We start from the raw sequence: 21,472 nt of genomic DNA on the forward strand, positions 1-21,472 counted from the left end.
AATTGAGGTGTGGGTTTTAAGTTGCCTGGGGCTCTTCCACAAATTCAGTATGTAATTGTTCTAAGTGTAGGCTTCTGTGTGCTCCTACCTCTGGCCCAAGGTCCTCCAGCAAGGTCTCACAGTGTTTTCAGGAGCAAAGAGGCAGAAGTAAATCTGCTAGACTTTCTAGTCCCTTCTGGGACCAAATCTGAGGGTGAGGTTACTGCAACAGAATCCAGATTTTCCAGAGAATAGGCTGGGGGACTGCAGAAGAATGTACAGTGAGGGTATATCAACAAGATGCTAGATCGCCCCATCTTGGAGCTTTCGATACCTGAGATAACCTCCTTCTGCAATTAACCAAATGAAATTTGGGAAGTCTGAGAGGCTTAGAATATCACAGGATGAAACTTCAGGCACCATCTTGGATGGTCAATTGTGCCATTTTACAGATAAAGAAAAAGATCCACAGAGGGGAAGTGACATTCCCTAGATCACTTGGCTAGTAACGAACAAAGCCAAGACCTGAATCCAGATCTCATGACTCTTTGACCATGCTCATTCTGCTGTCTCCCTAATGTAGTGGATAACACTAGGTCCTTGGGGCTCCAGAGACATTTCCAGGGCAATGTCCATTATCCTAAGGGTAGAGGAGGGCCCATTCCCAGGTGTTGGTGAGGTTTCTGTCTTTTGGGGTTTGGGCTTTGAAGGAACAAACTAGGTTGTGGCTCTGTGATCCTCTTTCTCCAACCCACACTTGTATTTTTTTTTTCTGTTCTTCCCCTCTCCTTGCAGGTATATTCGCACGATGTACTTGGGGATTCAGAGCCAGCGGCAGAAGGAACACCAGCGACGTTTTTACTGGGCTATGATGTACGAATATGCAGATGTCAATATGTTACGCCTCCTGGAGACCTTCCTGGAGAGCGCCCCCCAACTGGTGCTACAGCTCTGTATAATGATTCAAAAGAACAGCGCTGAAACGCTGCCCTGTAAGTACCCCGTCCCCCCTGGCCCCCCAAACCCTCTCTCTACCCAGTCCTCCCCCCACTCGGCTTGTGGTGGCCACTTCTTGCTTCCCTGTAGACCTTGCTCTTCTTGGGCATGGGTTAATGGCTATGGGTATTTCCCAGAGAGGACAGATAGTTGGATACATGATGTTGGCCTGCCATCTCCCTAGCCTATTTAGGCTCCTACCTTACACTACTATATTGATTGCTTAGCCTTATCCCTTTGGAGCCATGGGTATGTGTTGATCTGTCCAAAACAAGCTTATAGATATTGATCCAATTGTGCTCCTGTGGTAGACCTCCATTGTAGACCTTCCTGCTTATACAGTAGTATGCTCACTTATTCAGAATATTCACATGCAGTCCCCATATGTCCCAGCGTACTTTTTTGGAGGAGGCCCTGACATAGTGGATAGAGTGCTTGCTGTACTTGGAGTCAGAAGGTCAGTATTCTCTACATTACATCATGAACTTGATGGCCACTATGGGCCCTTCCAGGTCCCAATCTTTGATTCCAGGAAAGGCAATTTGAATGAAGCCCTAGGCTTAAGAAGAGGCTATTCCACTTACTAGCAATGACTGTGGAAAAATCATTTCATCTCTCTGTACCCATTTCCTCATCTGTTAAATAGGAACAATAATATTTATATTCCTTCCTTTATAGTTTTTGTGAGAAAGGCATTTTAGAGAATTCTATAGAAATGTGAACTGTTAATAATGCTTTGAAATCATTTATATTATTAAAAGACTCCCTAGTCCATAGAAAATCTCATCTTCCACCTATTACAGAAGTATGTGTGTCTATGTTTTTAGTGGTAATACTATTATCTTTAACTATTTCTGATCCAAGGCAGCATTGTATCTTAGGGAAGCCCACAGGAGTGAACTTTACCTTAGGCACCAGGACCTCCTTGACTACCTGACTGTTCCTAAACCTCCTGAGTTCTCAGCTTACAAATACAGAGTTCTGAAGAGCTCCTGAGAGAATACAGGAATACAAGGTCTGATCTACCTCGTATGGGACACACCTTGATTCACCCATATTTGCCGTAGATGGCAAACAAGATTTTATATTTGATCCTAGAAGTGATAGAGAATCATTTGAGTAGGGGAGTGACCTGGTCAGATTCACACTTTCGAAAGATACCTTTGGCAGCTGCGTGGAGGATGGATTGGTGTAGGGAAGAGACTTGAAGCAGACAGATAAGCTAAGAGGCTACTTCAATAGTCCAGGTGTGAGGTGACATAAACCTGTTCCATTATGGGGGCTGTGGAAGTAGAGAGAAGGGGACATATATGAGAGATGATGTGAAGGAAGAGATGATAAGACTTAGTAGTAGATACGTAAGAAAGGAGTGGAGGGTGCCCTTCACAGCAATGGGGGAGTTAGGAAGAGAAGGCTTAGAGGTTAAATGGTTGGCACCAGTAAGAGAGGACCACTTTTCTCTTTCACCATCATCTCCTCCTCCTCTTTCCCTTCCCTTCCCCCTCCCCCTCCTCTTCTTCCTCCTCCTTCTTCTTCTCCTTCTCCTCCTTCTTCTTCTTCTCCTTCTCCTCCTCCTCCTTCTTCTCCTTCTTCTCCTCCTCCTCCTTCTTCTTCTCCTTCTTCTCCTCCTCCTTCTCCTCCTCCTTCTCCTCCTCCTTTTTCTCCTCCTCCTCCTCCTTCTTCTTCTCCTTCTTCTCCTCCTCCTTCTCCTCCTCCTTCTCCTCCTCCTTTTTCTCCTCCTCCTCCTTCTCCTCCTGCTCCTTCTTCTCCTCCTCCTCCTTCTCTTCCTCCTCCTTCTTCTTCTCCTTCTTCTTCTCCTCCTCCTTCTTCTTCTCCTTCTTCTCCTCCTCCTCCTTCTTCTCCTTCTCTTTCTTCTCCTTCTTCTCCTCCTCCTCCTTTTTCTCCTCCTCCTCCTTCTCCTCCTCCTCCTTCTTCTCCTCCTCCTTCTCCTCCTCCTCCTTCTTCTCCTCCTCCTCCTTCTTCTTCTCCTTCTTCTCCTCCTCCTCCTTCTTCTCCTTCTCTTTCTTCTCCTTCTTCTCCTCCTCCTCCTTTTTCTCCTCCTCCTCCTTCTCCTCCTCCTCCTTCTTCTCCTCCTCCTTCTCCTCCTCCTCCTTCTTCTTCTCCTCCTCCTTCTCCTCCTCCTCCTTCTTCTTCTCCTCCTCCTTCTCCTCCTCCTCCTCCTCCTTCTCCTCCTCCTTCTTCTCCTTCTTCATCTTCTTTTAAATAATATTTTATTTTCCCAATTACATGTAAAAAACAATTTTTAACATCCATTTTTTTAAATTTGGAGTTCCCAATTCTCTTCCTCCCTTCCCTCCTCACTCCCTGAGATGACAAGCAACTTGGTATAAGTTATACATGGAGCACCTCCTTTTCCTCTCAAAGCCATTGTAACCCTTTTTGTGAGACTCCCATGGCTACTGCACCAGATATACTTTACTTCTCTCCATTCTCCTTCTACATCCACATGCATTTACACAACAGGCTCCGATGTCAGGAAAGCTGAGCTAGGCTGGTACCCTTTTGCTATCTTCCACCATATGATTATTCTAGTGACAGGGTTTGTGCTACCATGTAATACCAGAAAGAGGTAGTAAGTAGCAGGCCCGGGTGGATGTGCAGCTCTCAGCCTCTGTTAGATCCACTCTGTCTCCTGGCCTCTCTTGTAAACACAGGCAGGCTGGCCCCAGTCTTGCTGGACAGCAGAATCCATAGGGAGGCTCCGGGTGCCTCTCTGCCAGTCAATTTCAGCAGCAGTTGAAGGCAGCCAAACTCGAATTCCCCTCGTTATGCTGGGGCACTGGGGGAGGCGAGGAGCCCACTGGAGCAGCAGATGGGTGGCATGTGCTGCTAACGGCAAGCAGCATGGGGGAAAAGAGGTGGCGAGAGTGAGAATGGATTCTGAAGTCCCCACCATCAATCGGAGGTAGCCAGAGCCATCCCGTTGCTTTTGACAAGGGCTGGCCTACTGTTTACTTTGTGGGGTCACAGGATGTCTTCAGTCTTAAGGAAGCTCACTTGGTCCCACTTTCATCCTGCTCTTGCTGGCTTAGTCTTGGAGGTCACATGTGGGTGAGACTGGAGTCCTCAATAGCCATGGAAGTAAATGCAACTCCTCATCCTAAGGGAAAAAAAGTGATTTCATTGATCTAGGGAACTCCCACATAATAAAACTCCCTCCTTCAACGCATGTTGGCACCTTGAACATCAAGAGGTTAAATCACTTATCCAGGGTCATACAGACAACCAGTATATGTCAGAGGCAGGACTTGAACCCAGATCTTCCTGGTTCCAAGGCTTGCTTTCTGTCCATATCAAATTGCCTCTCACGTCTGGCTATTTTTGCCTTTCTCTGTATTATTTGTATTTAGCACAGTGCCTGATATGACACATTAAATGCTCGTTGACTGACCAATTGATTATATAATAACAAGAAACTCTAGGTACTATACCATGACCTTTAATTCTTTTTCCATCGTTTAAAAAAATGATAGTGTGTCTCTAAGAATTCAACATTCATTTATTAAGATCCGGTTAGATGTAGAATGCTTTGTTGGGCACTTGGGGTGATGAAGACCCAGCCCTAACCTTCAAGGATCTTAGAGTCCAGTGGGAGAGGGGGAATAGAGTATAAGCCACATATGTAAATATTTAATATAATTGGATAATGAATACATATCAGAATGGAATGGGCATACAAGGAGCACAAATTGCTATGTGAGGTTTGGAGAAGGAAATATCATTATTGACTTGGAAAGGATCAAGGAAGTCTTCATGGAGGAGGTGGCCTTTGTGATAAGCTTTGAAAGTGGTCTGTTTTTGAAAGGCAGATGGGGGAGAGAAGGGCTTTGTAGAAGTAGAGGGGAAAATATGAGCAAAGGCAAAGAAGTGGGAAAAGTTCTAGATATGTTCAAGAAGTTGGACAGGAGTTGGTGCATGTGCAGAGGAATGGAGTGAGATAGGATTGGGAAGGCAGTTTAGTGTCAGGGTGTAGGGGACCTCTAATTCCAGTGTAAGGAGTTTGGTCTTTATTTGGGAGCCAATAGGAACCATAGAAGGTTTTGAACAGAAGGACACATTCAGATCTCTGCAGCAGGAAGATTAGTCTGGCAGTACTGTAAAGACATGGGTTGATGTAGAAAGATGAGGAAACTGAGGCAGAGTAAGGTGACCTTTCCAGGGTCATACAGCTAATAAATGTCTGAATCCAGATTTGAACTCAGGTCTTCCTGACTACAGGTGGGACACTCTATCCACTGCACCACCTAGCTGCCCTAAAGAGACCTTTGGAGAGCCTATTTGAATAGTTCAGACAGAATACAATAAGGACCCGTACTACAGCAAGAGTTTTAGGCAGGGAACAAACTCACAAGACATCACGGAGCTAGATTCAGCAAGATAAAGATGATTGTACAAGTTCTAGTACTTGCCTTGCCACTAAATTCATTTGTGTGCCTGGGGAAAAGCCCTTCCCATATCCTGGGCCTCGGTTTCCTCATTGATAAAATGATGGTGTTGACGGAGATTACTTCTAGGATTCCTTCCTGCTCTGATAGTCATTCTATAATTCTTTTCTCTGCTAGCAAATGCCTCTGTTCTTTTAGTTTAGTACTAGGGATTAAGAGAAGGGAGCCTGAGGTAGGAGAGATCAAGGGAGAGCTACCCTAAATGCAGGGCAGTCCATGAGAAGATGGTAGGCCAAATGGAACTGTTTGCCATAAAAATGCTTTATAAAGCAGGTAATGTTTCTTAATGAAACTGAATGCAAAATCCAGAGCAGTAACTGGCCACAGGCCACTAGGACTTTTCCCTTGCGTAGGACACAAAACATTAACACATGTACTCCTTTAAAAAAATTAACATTCATGTTTTTATTTTGAGTTCCAAATTCTTTCCCTCTCCAACTCATCCAGAAGGCAAGCAATATGATACCTATTATTTATACACACACATACACAAATAGCACGTTTCCTCCTTCTGCAGAATAGAGGGAAGCAAGGGAACCAAGCTCAGAGAAGCAGAGAAGAGGAGCCTTGGGTCCCGCATCCTGGTGGATGTGGGAACTGCAAACTCTTTGTGCACATCCTTTATCCATTCTTCCTATTAAAAAGTCTAAAACACCCTCTACCCTGTTCCCTCCCTACGGCTTTTACTTCCTCCCTTCCTTCACAGGCTGATCAACCTCTGACCCATCCTCCCTCTACAAGTATCAATATTTCCCTTAATAAGGGTGAATAATAAGCCCAGGACTACCTTCAGTCCTCTACAGAGTGTTGGAGAAATCTTTAATGAAGCCTCTCTGCTGGAGTCCAAAGAGCCTCAGACCCCACAGGCTGGACTAGATGACTTCTGAGGTTCCTTGTGACTCAGAAATCCTATCCCCTAAGCCTCTAAGATAAATAATTTCCCCTCCTGCTCAATTGAATATGTCTAAATTATTTGTGTTATTTTCCTGTCATGAATTACAAAACTGATTTGAGGACCGTTCCTGCTCTTGGCCTCACTTGGTGCTGTTTGCCCTAGGTGCCAAAATGATCAGTTATGGTCCTGGAAAAACCTGGCCAAACTAACTTCCCTGCCAAGAGTGAGGGAACATAACTGTTTAGTCTATGTCCATTTCTGCTGAGGGGAGGTAACAACTAGGAGTCTTGCTGGCCTCCTGTTCTTTTGGGGATTTCCCTGTTACTGTACCACTCATATAAAAAACAGGAAGCGTGTCAATCATGTTAACTTGTGTGCAGAATGTTGCTGCCTCAGATTCAGGAGAACTTAACTTCCATTCTAGCTGCCTCAATTTACTTTTTTGTGGCCAGAAAAAGGTCCAGGTATAGCTCTGAAGTGAATGACAAACTTTCCATAGTATCCTAGTAACCCTTCAAATGACTTGGCATGACAGGCACTATGCTAAGTACTAGGGGTACAAGTAAGAAAATACAATTTTATCTGTCAAGGAGCTTACAATCTAATGGAAGGAGACAATACCCAAAGGAAACTAGAAGGTGGGAGTTAAGAGTGAGTGCCACCTCAGTGTCCATGGGGAGAGAGAATGATGTTCCATGGGGTTAAAGCCAACCTGATGGAAAATGGAAAGTTTCACCAGGATGGTGGCAGTGTCAGAGGAGAAGGGGGTACATCTAAGAGATTTTACAAAGAAATAGAAATGACAGGATTTGACAATCAATTAGATATGGGGATGAAAGAGAATGTGGAATTGAGGATGACTTCTAGGATGGAAGGCTTTTCACAATAACAGAGAAGGGGAAGTTTTGAGGAAAGATAATGAACTCAATTTTGGATGTAGTGAATTTAAAATATTTAAAAAGATATCCAGTTTGAAATGTCCAGTGGGCAGTTGGGGATATGAGACTGGAGGTCAGAATTAGACAAATCCAAGAATCATTTGTTTTGAGATGATAGTTGAATCCATGGGAACTGATGAGGTCACTAAATGAAACAGTAGAGGGAAAAGAAAAGGGGGCCTAGGGCAGAGCCTTGGAGGACACCTAGGACTAATGAGTGTGACTTGGATGAAAATTTAGCAAAAGAAACTTCAAAGAAGTGGTCAGACAAGTAGGAAGAAAGCCAGGAGAAAGCAGTGACCGGATAAAGGAGAGAATAGTTTCAAGAAGAGGAAGGTGATTGATCGTGTCATAGACTACAGAGAAGTCAAGAAGGATGAGGATTGAGAAAAGGCCATTAGATTTGGAAATTGAGAGAGGTAGCTTTGGAGAGTGCAGTTTCAGTTGAAAGACAGGTTGGAAGCCATGTACCTGAGAGTTAAAAGAAGAGAGTAATAGGATAGAAAGTAGAAACATTGCTTGTAGGTAGTTCTCTTGAGTTTAAACAGATAAAGGAGAAGAGATATAAAAAGACAGAGAGCAGGGATAGAAGGATCCAAGTGAAGATTTGCTTTTTTATTTGTTTTTTTTTTTTTATAGGGGAGACATAGGTGCAAAAGGAAAGTAACCAGTAGACAGAGATTGAAGATAAATGAGAGAATGAAGATGGAGCAATCTGCTGTTCATGAGATAGAATAGGATCACTTGTGCATGAAAATGGATTTGTGTTGGCAAAGAAAAGGAACACCTAGATTATAAATTTAGCCATGAGGAATAAATTGTTCAGGATTAGAAGCATAAGAGAAAGACAGGGACTTGGTGCACCACATTCATAATTAGAATTGATTAATATGTTCTACCAAACCCGTTGCACCAAGACATAGCTTCTAGGTCTGGGAAACTGATCCCAATTTCCTGGGGGAAGAAATAGTGTCTAATCTCATCTTTACAGGCACAACAAAATTAAGAGGTGACACAGCAGTCCCAGAACAAGACTAAACCAGAATGGCAGTGTAGGCATGGGGGGGGGGAAGGAGTTTAGAACAGAGTAATCTGCCATAAAAGATTGAAGGTTTGGGGAATCAAGCTGTCAGAAGAATGATAATAGTCAGTTCCTATTACACACCCTGTATCTTGCCTTTTAAAATTATTTCCTTCCTTCCTTCCTTCCTTCCTTCCTTCCTTCCTTCCTTCCTTCCTTCCTTCCTTCCTTCCTTCCTTCCTTCCTTCCTTCCTTCCTTCCTTCCTTCCTTCCTTCCTTCCTTCCTTCCTTCCTTCCTTCCATTTTTATCAGTTCAGGGAGCCTTCTCTGCAATTTATATAATGAGAATCATTTGATTTCTCAAGTGTTACACAGCCATTATGTGTCAGATGCATGACTTGAACCCAGATCTTGCTAAATCTGAGGACAGCATTCCGCCCACACTGTCTCACACCTGGACTTCTGTCAAGTCATTGGTGTTTTCTCTTCTCTTAGTCTCATGGATTTCAGCTCTCGGATAAGACTATAATCCTACTAGACCTGGCCTTTTGACTTACCTAGTTCCTGGTTTGGACTTTGCTCCTCTCTTCAGGAAAGGCTTGTCCTTCCTTCACCTTGGGCCATGCTGGTCCTTCCCTGAACAGGATGAATCTAAGTAATCCCTAGATTGGATTTTTTAGTAGCTGAATGAATAAAAATGGTCTGGTATTAGCTCAATTTAGTGACAAAGGGGTGTGAATTAAGACTTTCCCAAGGGGGCAGTTAGGCAGTGGATAGTCTGAGGCCTGGAGAGGAGAGATCCTAGATTCAAATTTGGCCTCAGACAATTCCTCACTGTGTAACTCCAGACAAGTCATTTAACCCCAAATCCCTAGCCCTTACCACTCTTTTGACTTGGGATCAATACATAACATCGATTCTAAGACAGAGGGACAAGTTTAAAAATAAAATAAATTCATTTAAGTCTTTAAGAATCATTTTATGGAGGGAAAGGGAGGGTTGTGTTTAAAACATGGTAAATTTTTAGCAAAATAGTGAACTTTTGTTTGAAAGAAAAATCTCTCTCTTTCTTTCTCTCTCTCTCTCTTTCTATCTCTCTCTTTTTCTCTCTCTCCTCCCCCCCCCTTATGTTATGTTAAGGGAAAATTAATATCTTAAACTTTTTCCTGTAATTTAGTAGCATGAGCAAAATATCAGAAAGTTACATTCTTTCAAAAGCTAGTGGACTTGGATAAGTGATTTCCTTTTCTGGATCTTAGCTTTTTCCTCTGTAAAATGAATGGGTAGGATTATTTCTGAGGTCCCTTTTATTACCAAAAACCTTCTGTGGTCTCCATGGTCCATTACAACTTTCACATTCTTTAACTCAAGAATCTAACAAATATTTGTTAAGTATCTATTCTACATAAACTACTGTGTTATAGCAAGAATACCATGCTAGGTATCCAAAAAAAACAAAAACAAGACCACAGAATTCAGATCCACAGGCATTATGGATCATGAGGCTTATCTTTCTTTGTCATATTGGATGTTAATGTCTGGAGCAATGAACCAGATATTAATTATGATTATTATATTCTTACTTACTTCAAGTTATTATATTCTTACTTTCTTAAAAAAAAACTACTGTGTTGGGTGATTTAAGAAAATTGCATAAGATTTAATGGCTACCCTCTTGGAATCTACAATTGAATATGGAGATCTGTATGTATAATAGTCAATATTGTGTGATTAATACTTTACAACATTCAAAGGGAGCATCTGTAGAGAAACCAAACTTCTGTAATCCTAGAGGATCATAACAGTAGAGCCGGAAGGGACCTCAGAATCCATATAGGCTAAGATGGGGAAACTGAGGACAAGAGGTTAAATGACTTGTATAAGATCAATCCAGTAGGAAATGGCAGAGCCTGATTCTCATACAAATTTGATAATCCTTACCTTTTATTAGTACTTCATCCTCTTCAGGCACATTGACAAGAAGCATCATGGTTCAGACATTTGCGCGCCATACTGAGAATCAGGAGAATTGGATTCTGGTCCTGACTCTACTAAGAATTCATGGATAAGTGAATTTCCAACATCACAGAGGTAATAAGTGATAGCATCTGGATTTGAACCCAGGTCTTCTGACTTCAAATCTAGCATTCTTTCCATTGCAGCATTCAGTGGAAAGAGTAGTAAACTAGTAGTCTGGAGATCTGGCTCTGTCATTAACTTAATATTTAACTTCAGGGAAATAATTTGACCTCATCAAGTGTCATTTTTCTTCTCAGTAAAATGGAGATAATAGTGATCCTATCAACCTCCTAAGAATGTTGAGAAATTATTTTGGAGTGTGGGAAGGGTGAGAAGGACAAGACTTTTAAAATTCAGTATCCCTCTAAGGTTGAGTTGTTAATTCAGCAGTAGAAGTGATTTTTCAAGTTGCAATCTAAATAATATACTTTTTTTTCTATTTCATTGAATCTTTAAGTCCTAGTAGTTTTTGCCTAATCTAAAAGCACAATCCATAGCCTCCTTCACAATTTAATTTCAAAAGCAGACTTTCCCAGTCTGTGGACTTCTACCAGAGGTCCATTTGGCTCATCTTTGTTTTTCTCTTAAAATGCAAATATCTGGTAATACACTAAGGCTTATCAGACATTTATATGTTAGTGTGAATGATGGATTTCATCAGTTCTTTTACTAGGGGCAGAATTTGTTAAGGGAATAAAAAGGAGGAATAGTATGTGATGTCATTGCCTAAGGGATAAGGAAAAGGATATACACCTGAGTTGTATGAGAGCAGACAAAGTATGCACAGAATATGAGACTTCTTGCTGTTCAGCTGTTTTCAGCCATGTCTGATTCTTCATGACCCCATTTGGGCTTTTCTCAGCAAAGATATTGGAATGATTTTCCATTTCCTTCTCCAGGTCATTTTACAGATGAGGAAACTGAGGCAAAAAGGGTGAAGTGCCTTGGCCACGGTCACATAGCTAATAAGTGTCTGAGGTGAGATTTGAACTCATGAAAATGAGTTTTCCTGACCAGACCAGCACCTGCCTACCTGCCAGATTTGGGACTTGGGAGGGAATTAATAAATGCTTGCAGATTGATTGAGGGGAAGATAAATCCTTGCCTACTGTACAGTTTTTCCTGAGGCCAGGCCTAAAGCCAAGTATTCCTGAAGTATTAGAGACTTTAGCTGACTGACTATAATTTATTTAAAGATCTTTAAAAATTGGCTCAGTTCAGCTAGCTGTGAAGATGTGTCCAACTTCTGATATTTCAGAGGTTACAACAGTCTCGAGGAAAGAAAGGAAAAGGTCAGGCAGATCTCACATGATCTAGCTTTCATCCAAGGCCAGATTTGGAATAGTAAAATCAACATGTTATTTTGACTTTTGGGCTCCGTGGAAGCAAGACATTTTTTCACAAAACCACCAACTTGGATCTAACCTGTACCTAAACAAAATGACCTCTCTAAGACATAACCTAACCACTGGTCATGCTGCCTTGATGAGGAGGAACCTACTATTTCCCTAGACAACTCCTTCCATTTTTAAGGAGCTCTATTTGTTAGGAGAAGGGGCAGGTAGGTGGCACAATGGATAGAAGTCTAGACCTGGAGTCAGGAAGACTCATCTTTGAGAGTTCAAATCTGGCCTCAGACACTTACTAGCCATCTGACCTTGTCCAAGTTACTTCACCCTGTTTGCCTCAGTTTGCTCATCTGTAAAATAAGCTGGAGAAGAAAATAGCAAATCACTCCAGTATGTTTGTTGAGAAAACCCCAAATGGAGTCACAGTCAGACAGAACTGACACATGCTTGAACAATAACATTTCTAAGGAAGGTTTTGTTTATAATAAGCCAAAAAATCTTTCTTTAACTTCTGTTCATTATTCCTGCTTTCTATCCTGTGGAACCAAGCAGAAGGCAGCTAGGTAGCACATTGGATAGAGCACTAGACCTGGAATCAGGACACCTGTGTTGAAATCTGGCCTCAGATACCTCCTAGCTCTGTGACCCTGGGCAAGTCACTTATCCATAATTGCCTAGCCCTTGCTGTTCTTCTGTCATAGAATTGATATTAAGATAGAAGTTAATGAAAAAAAGAAGAATCAAACATACCTTCCACCTATCTTCAGATATTTGAATCTGAATAGCACAGCAATTATGTGCCTCCTAGTCTTTTCTTCTCCAGACTGAACATCCCTAGTCCCTTCAGGGACTATGTAATCCTTACATAGCATAATATTTGTATCTCTAGTATTTAGTATGTAGTAAGTGCTTAATAAATGCTTTACATTCATTCATTTATTCATTTGCTCATTCATTCATTCATTCATGATGCCTCATTCTCTGACCATCCTGGTCAACTTGTATGGACATACCACTCTCCATATGAAGTCAAAGAAGCAACCTTGGATAAGATTAGGAAGAGAAAATGTTCTTCGATTATTTTCTCAGGAGCTGGTGTGCAGATAAGTGAGCTATTTAAACACTGCAGGCTTTCCCCTCAGTGTCAGCAGAGTCCACTGGGAGATCTGCTTGAAGCAGTTCTTGGTTGATGGCTTCAATTCCAAGCTGTTGGATACATCTGTGTTCCCATTTTGTTTGTTTTCTAAGTTATAGCGTACACTGAGGAAACAGGAGTGCCCGTGTTGTTAACTGGGGTGGCAGTGGATAAGGTAGATTTAACTAAGCTATCGAAACAGCTGTTCGGTGATATCTAGAGAGCATTCTACGAGAGTCTACATAGGAGAAGAGTCTGTTTTATATCATAATATGGCTTGTATTTAGGTGGTGTCTTTCATCTGGAGTTTGTATTTGTTACAGCAGTCAGTAAAGTGTGTCCACGCAAACATGCATGCATAGAATGTAGAATGAGGCTACTCGCTTCCTTCCAAATGCTAAAAGCAGAAATGGAGGTTTCCCAAGGAAATCTCCAGCTTTACAGTGGCTTGGAATAGAGAATTGACTCTTCTTCCCTTCCCACCCTGTGCAAAAGAGTCATAAAAATAGCTCACACAAATAAAGAGGATAATAATAATTTCACTTTTATACACTGCTTTCTGGTTTACAAAGCACTTGCCTCACAATTCTTTGAAATAGGTTGCAAAAGTATTATTAACTCCATTTAATAGATGAGAAAACTGAAGGTCAAAGAAGTTATGATTTTCTTCAATTCAAGTCTTTGCTCTTCTGAGCCTAACTACCAGGGTAATTGTGGGGATCAAATGAAATCATGTATACCAAATGCTTTATAAACAAAAAAATCCAAGTCAAAATTATTAGTATTCTTCCACCTGCATCTCCACAAAACAGGTTCTGAGTATTGGAATGAGAGACAACTAACCTCCTAACAACCTACTTTAGACCTATCAACCATCAGTCAATCAATGAGCACTGATTAAGCACTGGTTATATGCCAGACACTGCAAAATTCTGGGAACACATAAACAGTCCCTGCCCTCATGGAGCTTGTACTTGAATGGGAACAGGAATATAAGTAGTTACATATAAGATACATGTAGAATAGATGGAAGGAAACTTTAGGGAGCAGGGGGACTGGGAAAGGCCTCCTGCAAAAAGTAGGATTTGAGCTGAAATCCAATGTATGCTGCCACTGTACCCCAACGTCTTGTCTCTCAAAATGTTTTTTTTACTACCACCACCACTACCATCTCTGCTACTCCATTCTACACAAATGAAAAAATCAAAATTCTACTTGAGATTTCTCAGTTGTTGAAATGACTGTTCTCCTATATGCCCTTTTGTGCCAGATAGGTCCTAGATTGGAAAGATGGCTGGTCTGACCCAGTGCGCCATTTATTAGCTACCCTGTTTTTGGTACCTCGCCACTGAATGTGCCCTCCAGGGGATTTGAATCAAACTTTATAGAATCGAAACCATAAAAACTAAAGAGATGCTGTGATAGAGGTCACTCGGAATTCCATGTCCAAACCTTCCATTCTTTTGCTGTGCTTGGAGAAAGGCATATATTTTTTGGAAGCCTTAGTTTTTCTATCAACAAAATTGAAACAGCCATTCTCCCTCCACTCTTTCCTCCTTCTTCCCCTCCTCTAACACATATAAACCCACTTCAAAGAGATGAAATGAGAGTGAGTGAACAATGTACATTGTATTGCAGGGAAGTTCAGGTTAATTCTTTATAAATGTTTTCGATGACTTTAATTTTTGTGGTCAAGTTTGTCATCAACTGAAATCATGTAGTAATACTAGTAGCTGCAGCAGTAGGAGGAGGATTAGCAGTAGCAGTAGTAGGTGTAGCAGTAATATGTGCCTCTAGATTGGTGAAAATGAGACAGTAGCTCAAGTAGTGTAGTAGTATGGAAAGATTGAAATTGATATATAATACCTTATATTTTTAAAGTTTTATTAATAATAACTAAAGTAAAAAAAAACAACAACTAAAGTTTAAAAAGCTAACTAAACCCAGCCTGGTCTTGAGAGAAGAGAACAATAGGGAGGAGCTACGGAACTTATAAACAATTACAGGAAGGGGTAAATGTGCACAAAGAGAAAAGTATTCTGGGTAATGTAGTTTTAGAGGTTCAAGATTCTCTAACTATACAAGTAGTAGTAGCAGCAGCAGCAGCAGCAGCAGTAGTAGTAGTAGTAGTAGTAGTAGTAATCTCAGTGCCTCTGGATTGATGAAAATTAGATAGTAGTAGTAGTAGTAGTAGTAGTAGTAATCTCAGTTTCTCTAGATTGATGAAAATGAGATAGTAGTAATAGTAATAGGAGTAGTAATTTCTGCCTCTAGATTGATGAAAATAAGACTGGTAGTAGTAGTAGTAGTAGTAGTAGTAGTAGTAGTAGTAGTAGTAGTAATCTCAGTGCCTCTAGACTGATGAAAATGAGGCAGTGGTGGTAGTAGTAGTAGTAGTAGTAGTAGTAGTGTAATCTCAGTGCCTCTAGACTGATGAAAATGAGGCAGTGGTGGTAGTAGTAGTAGTAATCTCAGTGCCTCTAGATTGATGAAAATAGGGCATTGATAATAAAAATAGCATAGTAGTAGTTGTAGAATAGTCGAAGAAGTAGTAGTAACATCAAAGCTTTAGAGCTAGAAGGGGTCTTGGAGGTCATGTAGTCTAACCTCCTCATTTTACAGATAGAGAAGCTGAGGCCTAGAGAGGTATGGTGCCTTATCCAAAGTCACACAGTTTGTAAATGGGAAAAAATGGTATTTGAACTCAAGCTCTGTGACTCCAGGAATTGTATTATGTGGCACAACTGCTAATATTTCTATATCATTTTAAAATTACATCCATTATCTTATTTAAACCTTCTAGCAATCCTGTGAGAGAGGCTCACTTCTCTCACAGGATAAAGAACCCTATTTAATAGGTGAAAAAAAATGAGACTCAAAGGGGCTAAAGCACTTGTCTGTGGCCACATAGCTAGTAAATATCTAAGGTAAGATTAGAATATTGGTCTTCTTGGCTCCAAGCCTAGCCCTCTACATAAAGAAAAAGTCTGTCTGGCTTCCCTCAGCATATGGAGATGGGGGTGGGGGAAGAGGAAGGGGAGCTCAGTTCTCCTTAGCTAGCAAAGTACTGGTTTCCATGGCCATCTATTGCAGTCACAATGAAGAAGACAGAGTGGCGTTGAGTCTCCTAACAGAAAGTAGAGGACAGCACATTGGAAACAAGGTGATGCCATTGGGAGCACATCCCTTCACCTCCCTAATTCATTTCCTCATCTCTAAAACAGGATAATAACAATTATATTATCTTTCTCATAACAGAGTGCGACAGAAATGTGAGCTATTATTCTTGTGATCGGTCTCTTACTGGTTTTGTTAGAGTGAAGGGAAGGCAAAAACTAAGAGGCAATCAAGTCTAGATAAAAGATCTAGTTCATCAAAAATAGATTCAGGGCTTTGAAAAGATGGAGATGGAGAGTTAAGGGAATGAAAAGGGAGAGGGGGCCGGAGGAGAGGGTACAGGTTGAAGGAAGTTTCCTGACAAGGAATGAAGGAAGACTCATCCAGATGTAAAGGACTTGGGACTGGGGGGAGATGAAGTATCGGGAATGGAAAAGTGTATGGAAAGGCAAGAGGAAGATGAGTGGGTAAGAAAAGCAATGGCCAAGTGTGGGCCGTGGTCAATGGATAGGTTGCAGTTCATAATGAGGTTGGACCCAACTCCAAAAATGCTATAGTTTCCTTTTGTAGCTACCCTTTCTGCGGACACATTTCACACTCTCTTCATGCCTTGGAAACATTCTCCATGAATTACAGCAGCCAGAAAAATTCAGCCTCTGGTGGCCAACTTTATAGCAAGGAGCCTCTCCCAACTCAACCAAACTAATCTTCAAAGTAGAGACACAAAGTCCATCAGGGGACCTTCACGAAGCCTTTCCAGCTTAGTGGGTGATCCTGAAGGAACTCGGGTCACCTCCATATCACAATGAAGCTTCACAATAGAACTTCAGAGAGGACGGAAACTTTCTCCAGATATAATTCTGGCTATTATCATACATATAATGTAACTAAAATAGAATCTGCTCAGATATGGATCAGGCGAAAGATTACCAAAAGTGGTATTTACAGGGACCTTCGGAGACTCCAATTTGCTAATTATCACATTCCTACTAATTGATATTATGTCATAATGATTAGCACACTGGACAGACATGGTATCCAGCTGCCAGTACCTTGCCATTGAACGTGCTCTCCAGGGGACTTGGATCAAACTAGTTTGATAACCCTCTGGTTATTATCAAGCCAGGCACCAAACTGCCTACCGAAGGTGTTCACACTTGTCCTGAAGGAGGTGCAGTATAAAGTCCAGCTAAAAGAAGGGTTTCCTATAGATGCTATTGTTTGTGGATGACATTGTATGGTTACGTAAATCTTTGGTGATCCAGACTGTCATCCAGTATGTCTTAGCTGTCCTTCTGAAAATCTGATAACTGTGTCATCTATATCTTTATCCAAATTATTAATTATATTATTGTATTATATTGATATAATTATATTATCATTTATATTATTTTTTCTTATTTATATTACAATTATATTATAATTAATATTTGAAATAAATGTTAATATTAATAAATTAATTAAAATGTTAACTAAGACAAGACCAAACATAATTCTCTGGGGATACTCCACTGGAAAGTATCTTCCCAGCTGATGCCAAAGTGTTGAAGACTACTTTTGGCATTCAATCATTCAACCAATTCAGAATTCATCTATTGTACTATCAGCTGGCTTACATCTTATCATTCCTTCCAAAGAATAACATGATAAACTTTATGGAACCCTTTGTCAAAATCTAGGTAAACTACACCTAAGCCATTTTTCTAACCTCTTAGTCTAGTAACCCTGTCAAAAATGGAAATAAGATTAGCCTGTCATAAAGATATTTAAACTGACTGCTCAGTAGTCCAAGTGCAACAGCCTCAGCTTTATTATTGCACAGTTGAAAAAAAGCCGTGAAGGTCATTGCCAACCATTTGTCACAGTCTGAACATGAAGCTATTAACGGTTTCCAGTTTGATCTTGAGTTTGATAATAAGTTTTGGCAGACCACAAATGCTGGGATGCCCTTCAGACACTGTTAACCAGTGGTCAGAGAACCACAGTAGGAGGCTTAAGTTCTGTTCTTGGCCATGACAATCTCCCTCTTGTTTTGACCTTAGACAAGCCATTAAAGTCTTAGGTATTCTCCATGACAGAGAAAGAATAATGTCGCTTTTTTCTTTGTGTGGAAGAGAAACTGGAGGTCTTTTTGTGATGAGCTTCATCCTGTGGCACAAGCAAAAAGTTAGCAAATACAAATCAAGTTAAAACATCAACAAATATTTGTTAAATACCTACTGTGTCCTAGGAACTGTGGTGAATGCTGGGAATTACAAGAAAGGCAAAAATAGTCTCTGCCCTCAAGGAATTCACAATCAAATGCCCATTTCAATTGTTGCATTGGTGCCTACTAAGCTTTAAAAGATGACTTGGTGGATTGAGAGCCGGGTCAAGAAACAGGAAATCCTGGGTTTAAATCTGGCCTTAGACACTTCTTAGCTGTGGGACCTTGGACAAGTCACTGAACCCCAATTGCCTACCCCTTATCATTCTTCTGCCTTGGAACCAGTACACAGTAGTGATTCTAAGATGAAAGGTAAGAGTTTAAAAAAGAAAAAAAAAGTATTAAAAAAACTAGTTAAGTCCTCCAGTGTCTTGAAGAGATCTCCCGTGGTGGACTCACAGAAAGATAGAGGCAATAGTCATGCAGGCTTAAATTGCATTCTGCACTTTTGAGGGAGGGAATATCGACTCCAATAAGGTCAGGCACAGTAAATACTATATAAATGTTAGCTATCATTATCATTATTATTTTTATTATTTATAAATGAAAGCCTATCTGCCCTGAGGTTCTTCCAGATGGATATGGCAGGGGTGCTAGACTCATGGACCTGTCAGTTCTTACTAGGGAAAGATCTAAGCTTTTAGTGATATCCTAGGATAGTCCCTGTTTTTCCAGCATCTGTGAGTGTGTGTATGTGTGTGTGTGTTGTGTGTTCATGTGTGTGTAGAGGGGCAGGGAAGAGCAGATGTTGACTAGATTATCAACAACCATTATCCTGGTACCTCACTTTATTATTGAGGTGACCCTGAAAAGGCCAGTGGAACATAAACTCTTTCAGTACGTGCCATGTTGGAAAATCATTGGGTGGCCTAGTGCTGGACCAGAAGGGGTTGCCACCAGCTTGGTTACAGAAAAATGAAACAGTAAGAATATATGTAAGTGAATGCACATGTAAAATCTATATCAGATTGCTTTCTGTCTCAGGGACAGGGAGAGGGAGGAGGGAGAGTGGGAAGGAGGGAATTTGGAACTCAAAAACAATTTTAAATGAATGTTAAAAATTGCTTTTAACTAGTCTATCAACAAATGTGTAGGAACATATAGATATGCACCAGCCATAGTAAATAAATAAGGGATGAATGTAACTATGAAGTAATGACAGTGAGGTGCAGCTAGGTGACTCAGGGGATAGAGTGCCAGACCTGGAGGTCCTAGATTCAAATGTGACATCCTAGCTCTGTGACTATGGGCAAGTCACTTAATGCCCCAGTATATAGTATTGATTCTAAGACAGAAGGTGTTAAAAAAAACAAAAAATTAAAAAATAAAATAATGACACTGGTTTTCTGGCATGGTTTATGAAAATTCTCTAACTACATTTCAGTTACACTGGGTAACTGAATTTCCCACTTGTATGTGTCCAGGTAGAGAAGCAGGCACTAATATGGGACCAGCTCATCATGCTCTGCCCTTGGGCATTCCATCTTGCCTGAACAAATAACTGCTGCCCAGTAGATTGCACCAGTCCAGTTGTTGATTTAATAAACAAAATTCAAATATTGGATATAGCTTCATGCCTTGCTCTGCCTACAGTGGACATTCAGAAATATATTACTTGTAGAAATGAGCACAGGCTTAGGGGAAGGCCAGGATGCCAATCTTCTATGAAGACTATGGATGTCAAATACAGCAGCATTCATTGTGGTGGCTGAGAAAGGATGCTTCAGTCAATTACTGTTTACTCCATAATCACCATTACTGAGATGCTGCCCACTTGAGTAGTCAAAACAATGAACAGAAAGGAAATGAATTAATTTCCACCTAACCATTGAACAGAATTTAATTAGTCTTGAAAACAAAGAAAAAAAAGGCATCTTTCTTTAAAAAGTCACAGAGCCTATATTTGAGTACTGAAGTCTAGACAACATTCCCCCCCCCCCCAGGGCTGAATAAATTTGCTCTTGGATCTAAGGAGCCAGCCCCCAAATTTAGAAGCCAGATTCACTTTATTTTAGCTTTCAGGGTTTTGTGTTTTGATTGCAAGCAAATAGTAATAGTTTGTAAACACCATATGTTACCTGTCAATAATACAAATTCAATTCAGCTAAATTCAAAAAGCATTTATTTCATCTTCTAAATGTAAAATACTGTGAAGACAAAAAAATGTTTTTGCCCTCAAGGAGATTATAGTCTATTGAAGGGATACAACATGGTCCCCAAAAAGGTGTGTGTGTGTGTGTGTGTGTGTGTGTGTGTGTGTGTGTGTGTGTATATATATATATATATATATATATATATATATATATATATATATACACCTTCCACTTAGCTACTTTTCCCCACAGTTATTTCCATACAGCAAGTCAGTATAAGAAATTAAGTGGAATTTTTTGGGGAGTTTTGCAGAAGCTGCAGACAACCCAGAAAAAGTTTAGAAACTCAGAAGTGCATGTTTATATATTGTATTGTATAATATAAACATATTTTATCTTTTAATACCACAAATATACACAATTCCTTCTTTTTTTTTAAAAACTCTTGCTTTCCACCTTAGAATCAATCAATACTGTGTATTGGTTCTAAGACAGAAGAGCGATAAGGGCTAGGCAATGAGGGTTAATATCAGTTTGGAAGCTCTTTGAGGATGGATTGGAAGGGGAGAAACTTCAAGCAGGGTGGCCCATGCCTATCTTTCCTGCTACTGGGGGAGGCTGAGGCTAGTAGTTCACCTCACTGAAATTTAGGAGTTCTGAGCTGCAGTAGGGCTAAAGCCAATGAGGTGTTTAAGTCCAACATCTCTATGAGGAGCCCCTGGTAGTAGAAGGCCATCAAGCTTCCAAAGGAGGGGTGAATTAATCCAGGCTAGGAAAACAGAGCAGTTTAAAACATTGGTGTCAATCAGCAGTGGGATCAGGCCTGTGAGTGACCATTGTGCTTACTGCCAAGCCAAGATAGGGAGAACTAGTCTCAAAAAAGAGAAAGAAGGGGACGTGAAGTAAAAAAGGAAGATGCAAGACTGAAAGTCAGGGGAGTAAATTGGAGCCCTTCAAAGTTGTCCAGGTCACTGTTAAAGGATGGCCTGAGCTAGGGTGATTGCCAAGTGGGTAGAGGGGAGATGGTCAGGTATGAGAGATGCTGTAAAAGTAGAATAGATAAAAATTGGCAACTGATTGGACTTGAGAGGTGAAGAAGAGTGAAAAGTTTAGGATAGCTCCAAGGATGTAGATCTTGGTAACCAGAAGTATGGAGGGGGACCCTCAACAGAGACAGGAGAAATTTGGAGGAAGACTGGCTTTAGAAGAAATATATTGAGTTCTGTTTTGGACTCTTAAGATACCTAAGGAACATCTA

At 40.8% G+C, this 21,472-nt stretch overlaps 1 protein-coding gene across 1 annotated transcript in view; it reads left to right on the forward strand.

The window, feature by feature from the left end:
* The window catches only part of XKR6 (XK related 6), a 391,398-nt gene that overhangs the window by 349,860 nt on the left and 20,066 nt on the right, over positions 1-21,472 (forward strand). The window contains exon 2 of the mRNA XM_001373538.4: positions 775-971. Coding sequence (XP_001373575.1) covers positions 775-971 — 197 coding nt within the window. The remainder of the gene's footprint in view (positions 1-774; positions 972-21,472) is intronic.

Source organism: Monodelphis domestica, chromosome 1 (genome assembly GCF_027887165.1).
Source record: "Monodelphis domestica isolate mMonDom1 chromosome 1, mMonDom1.pri, whole genome shotgun sequence".
Classification (NCBI taxonomy): Eukaryota; Metazoa; Chordata; class Mammalia; order Didelphimorphia; family Didelphidae; genus Monodelphis; species Monodelphis domestica.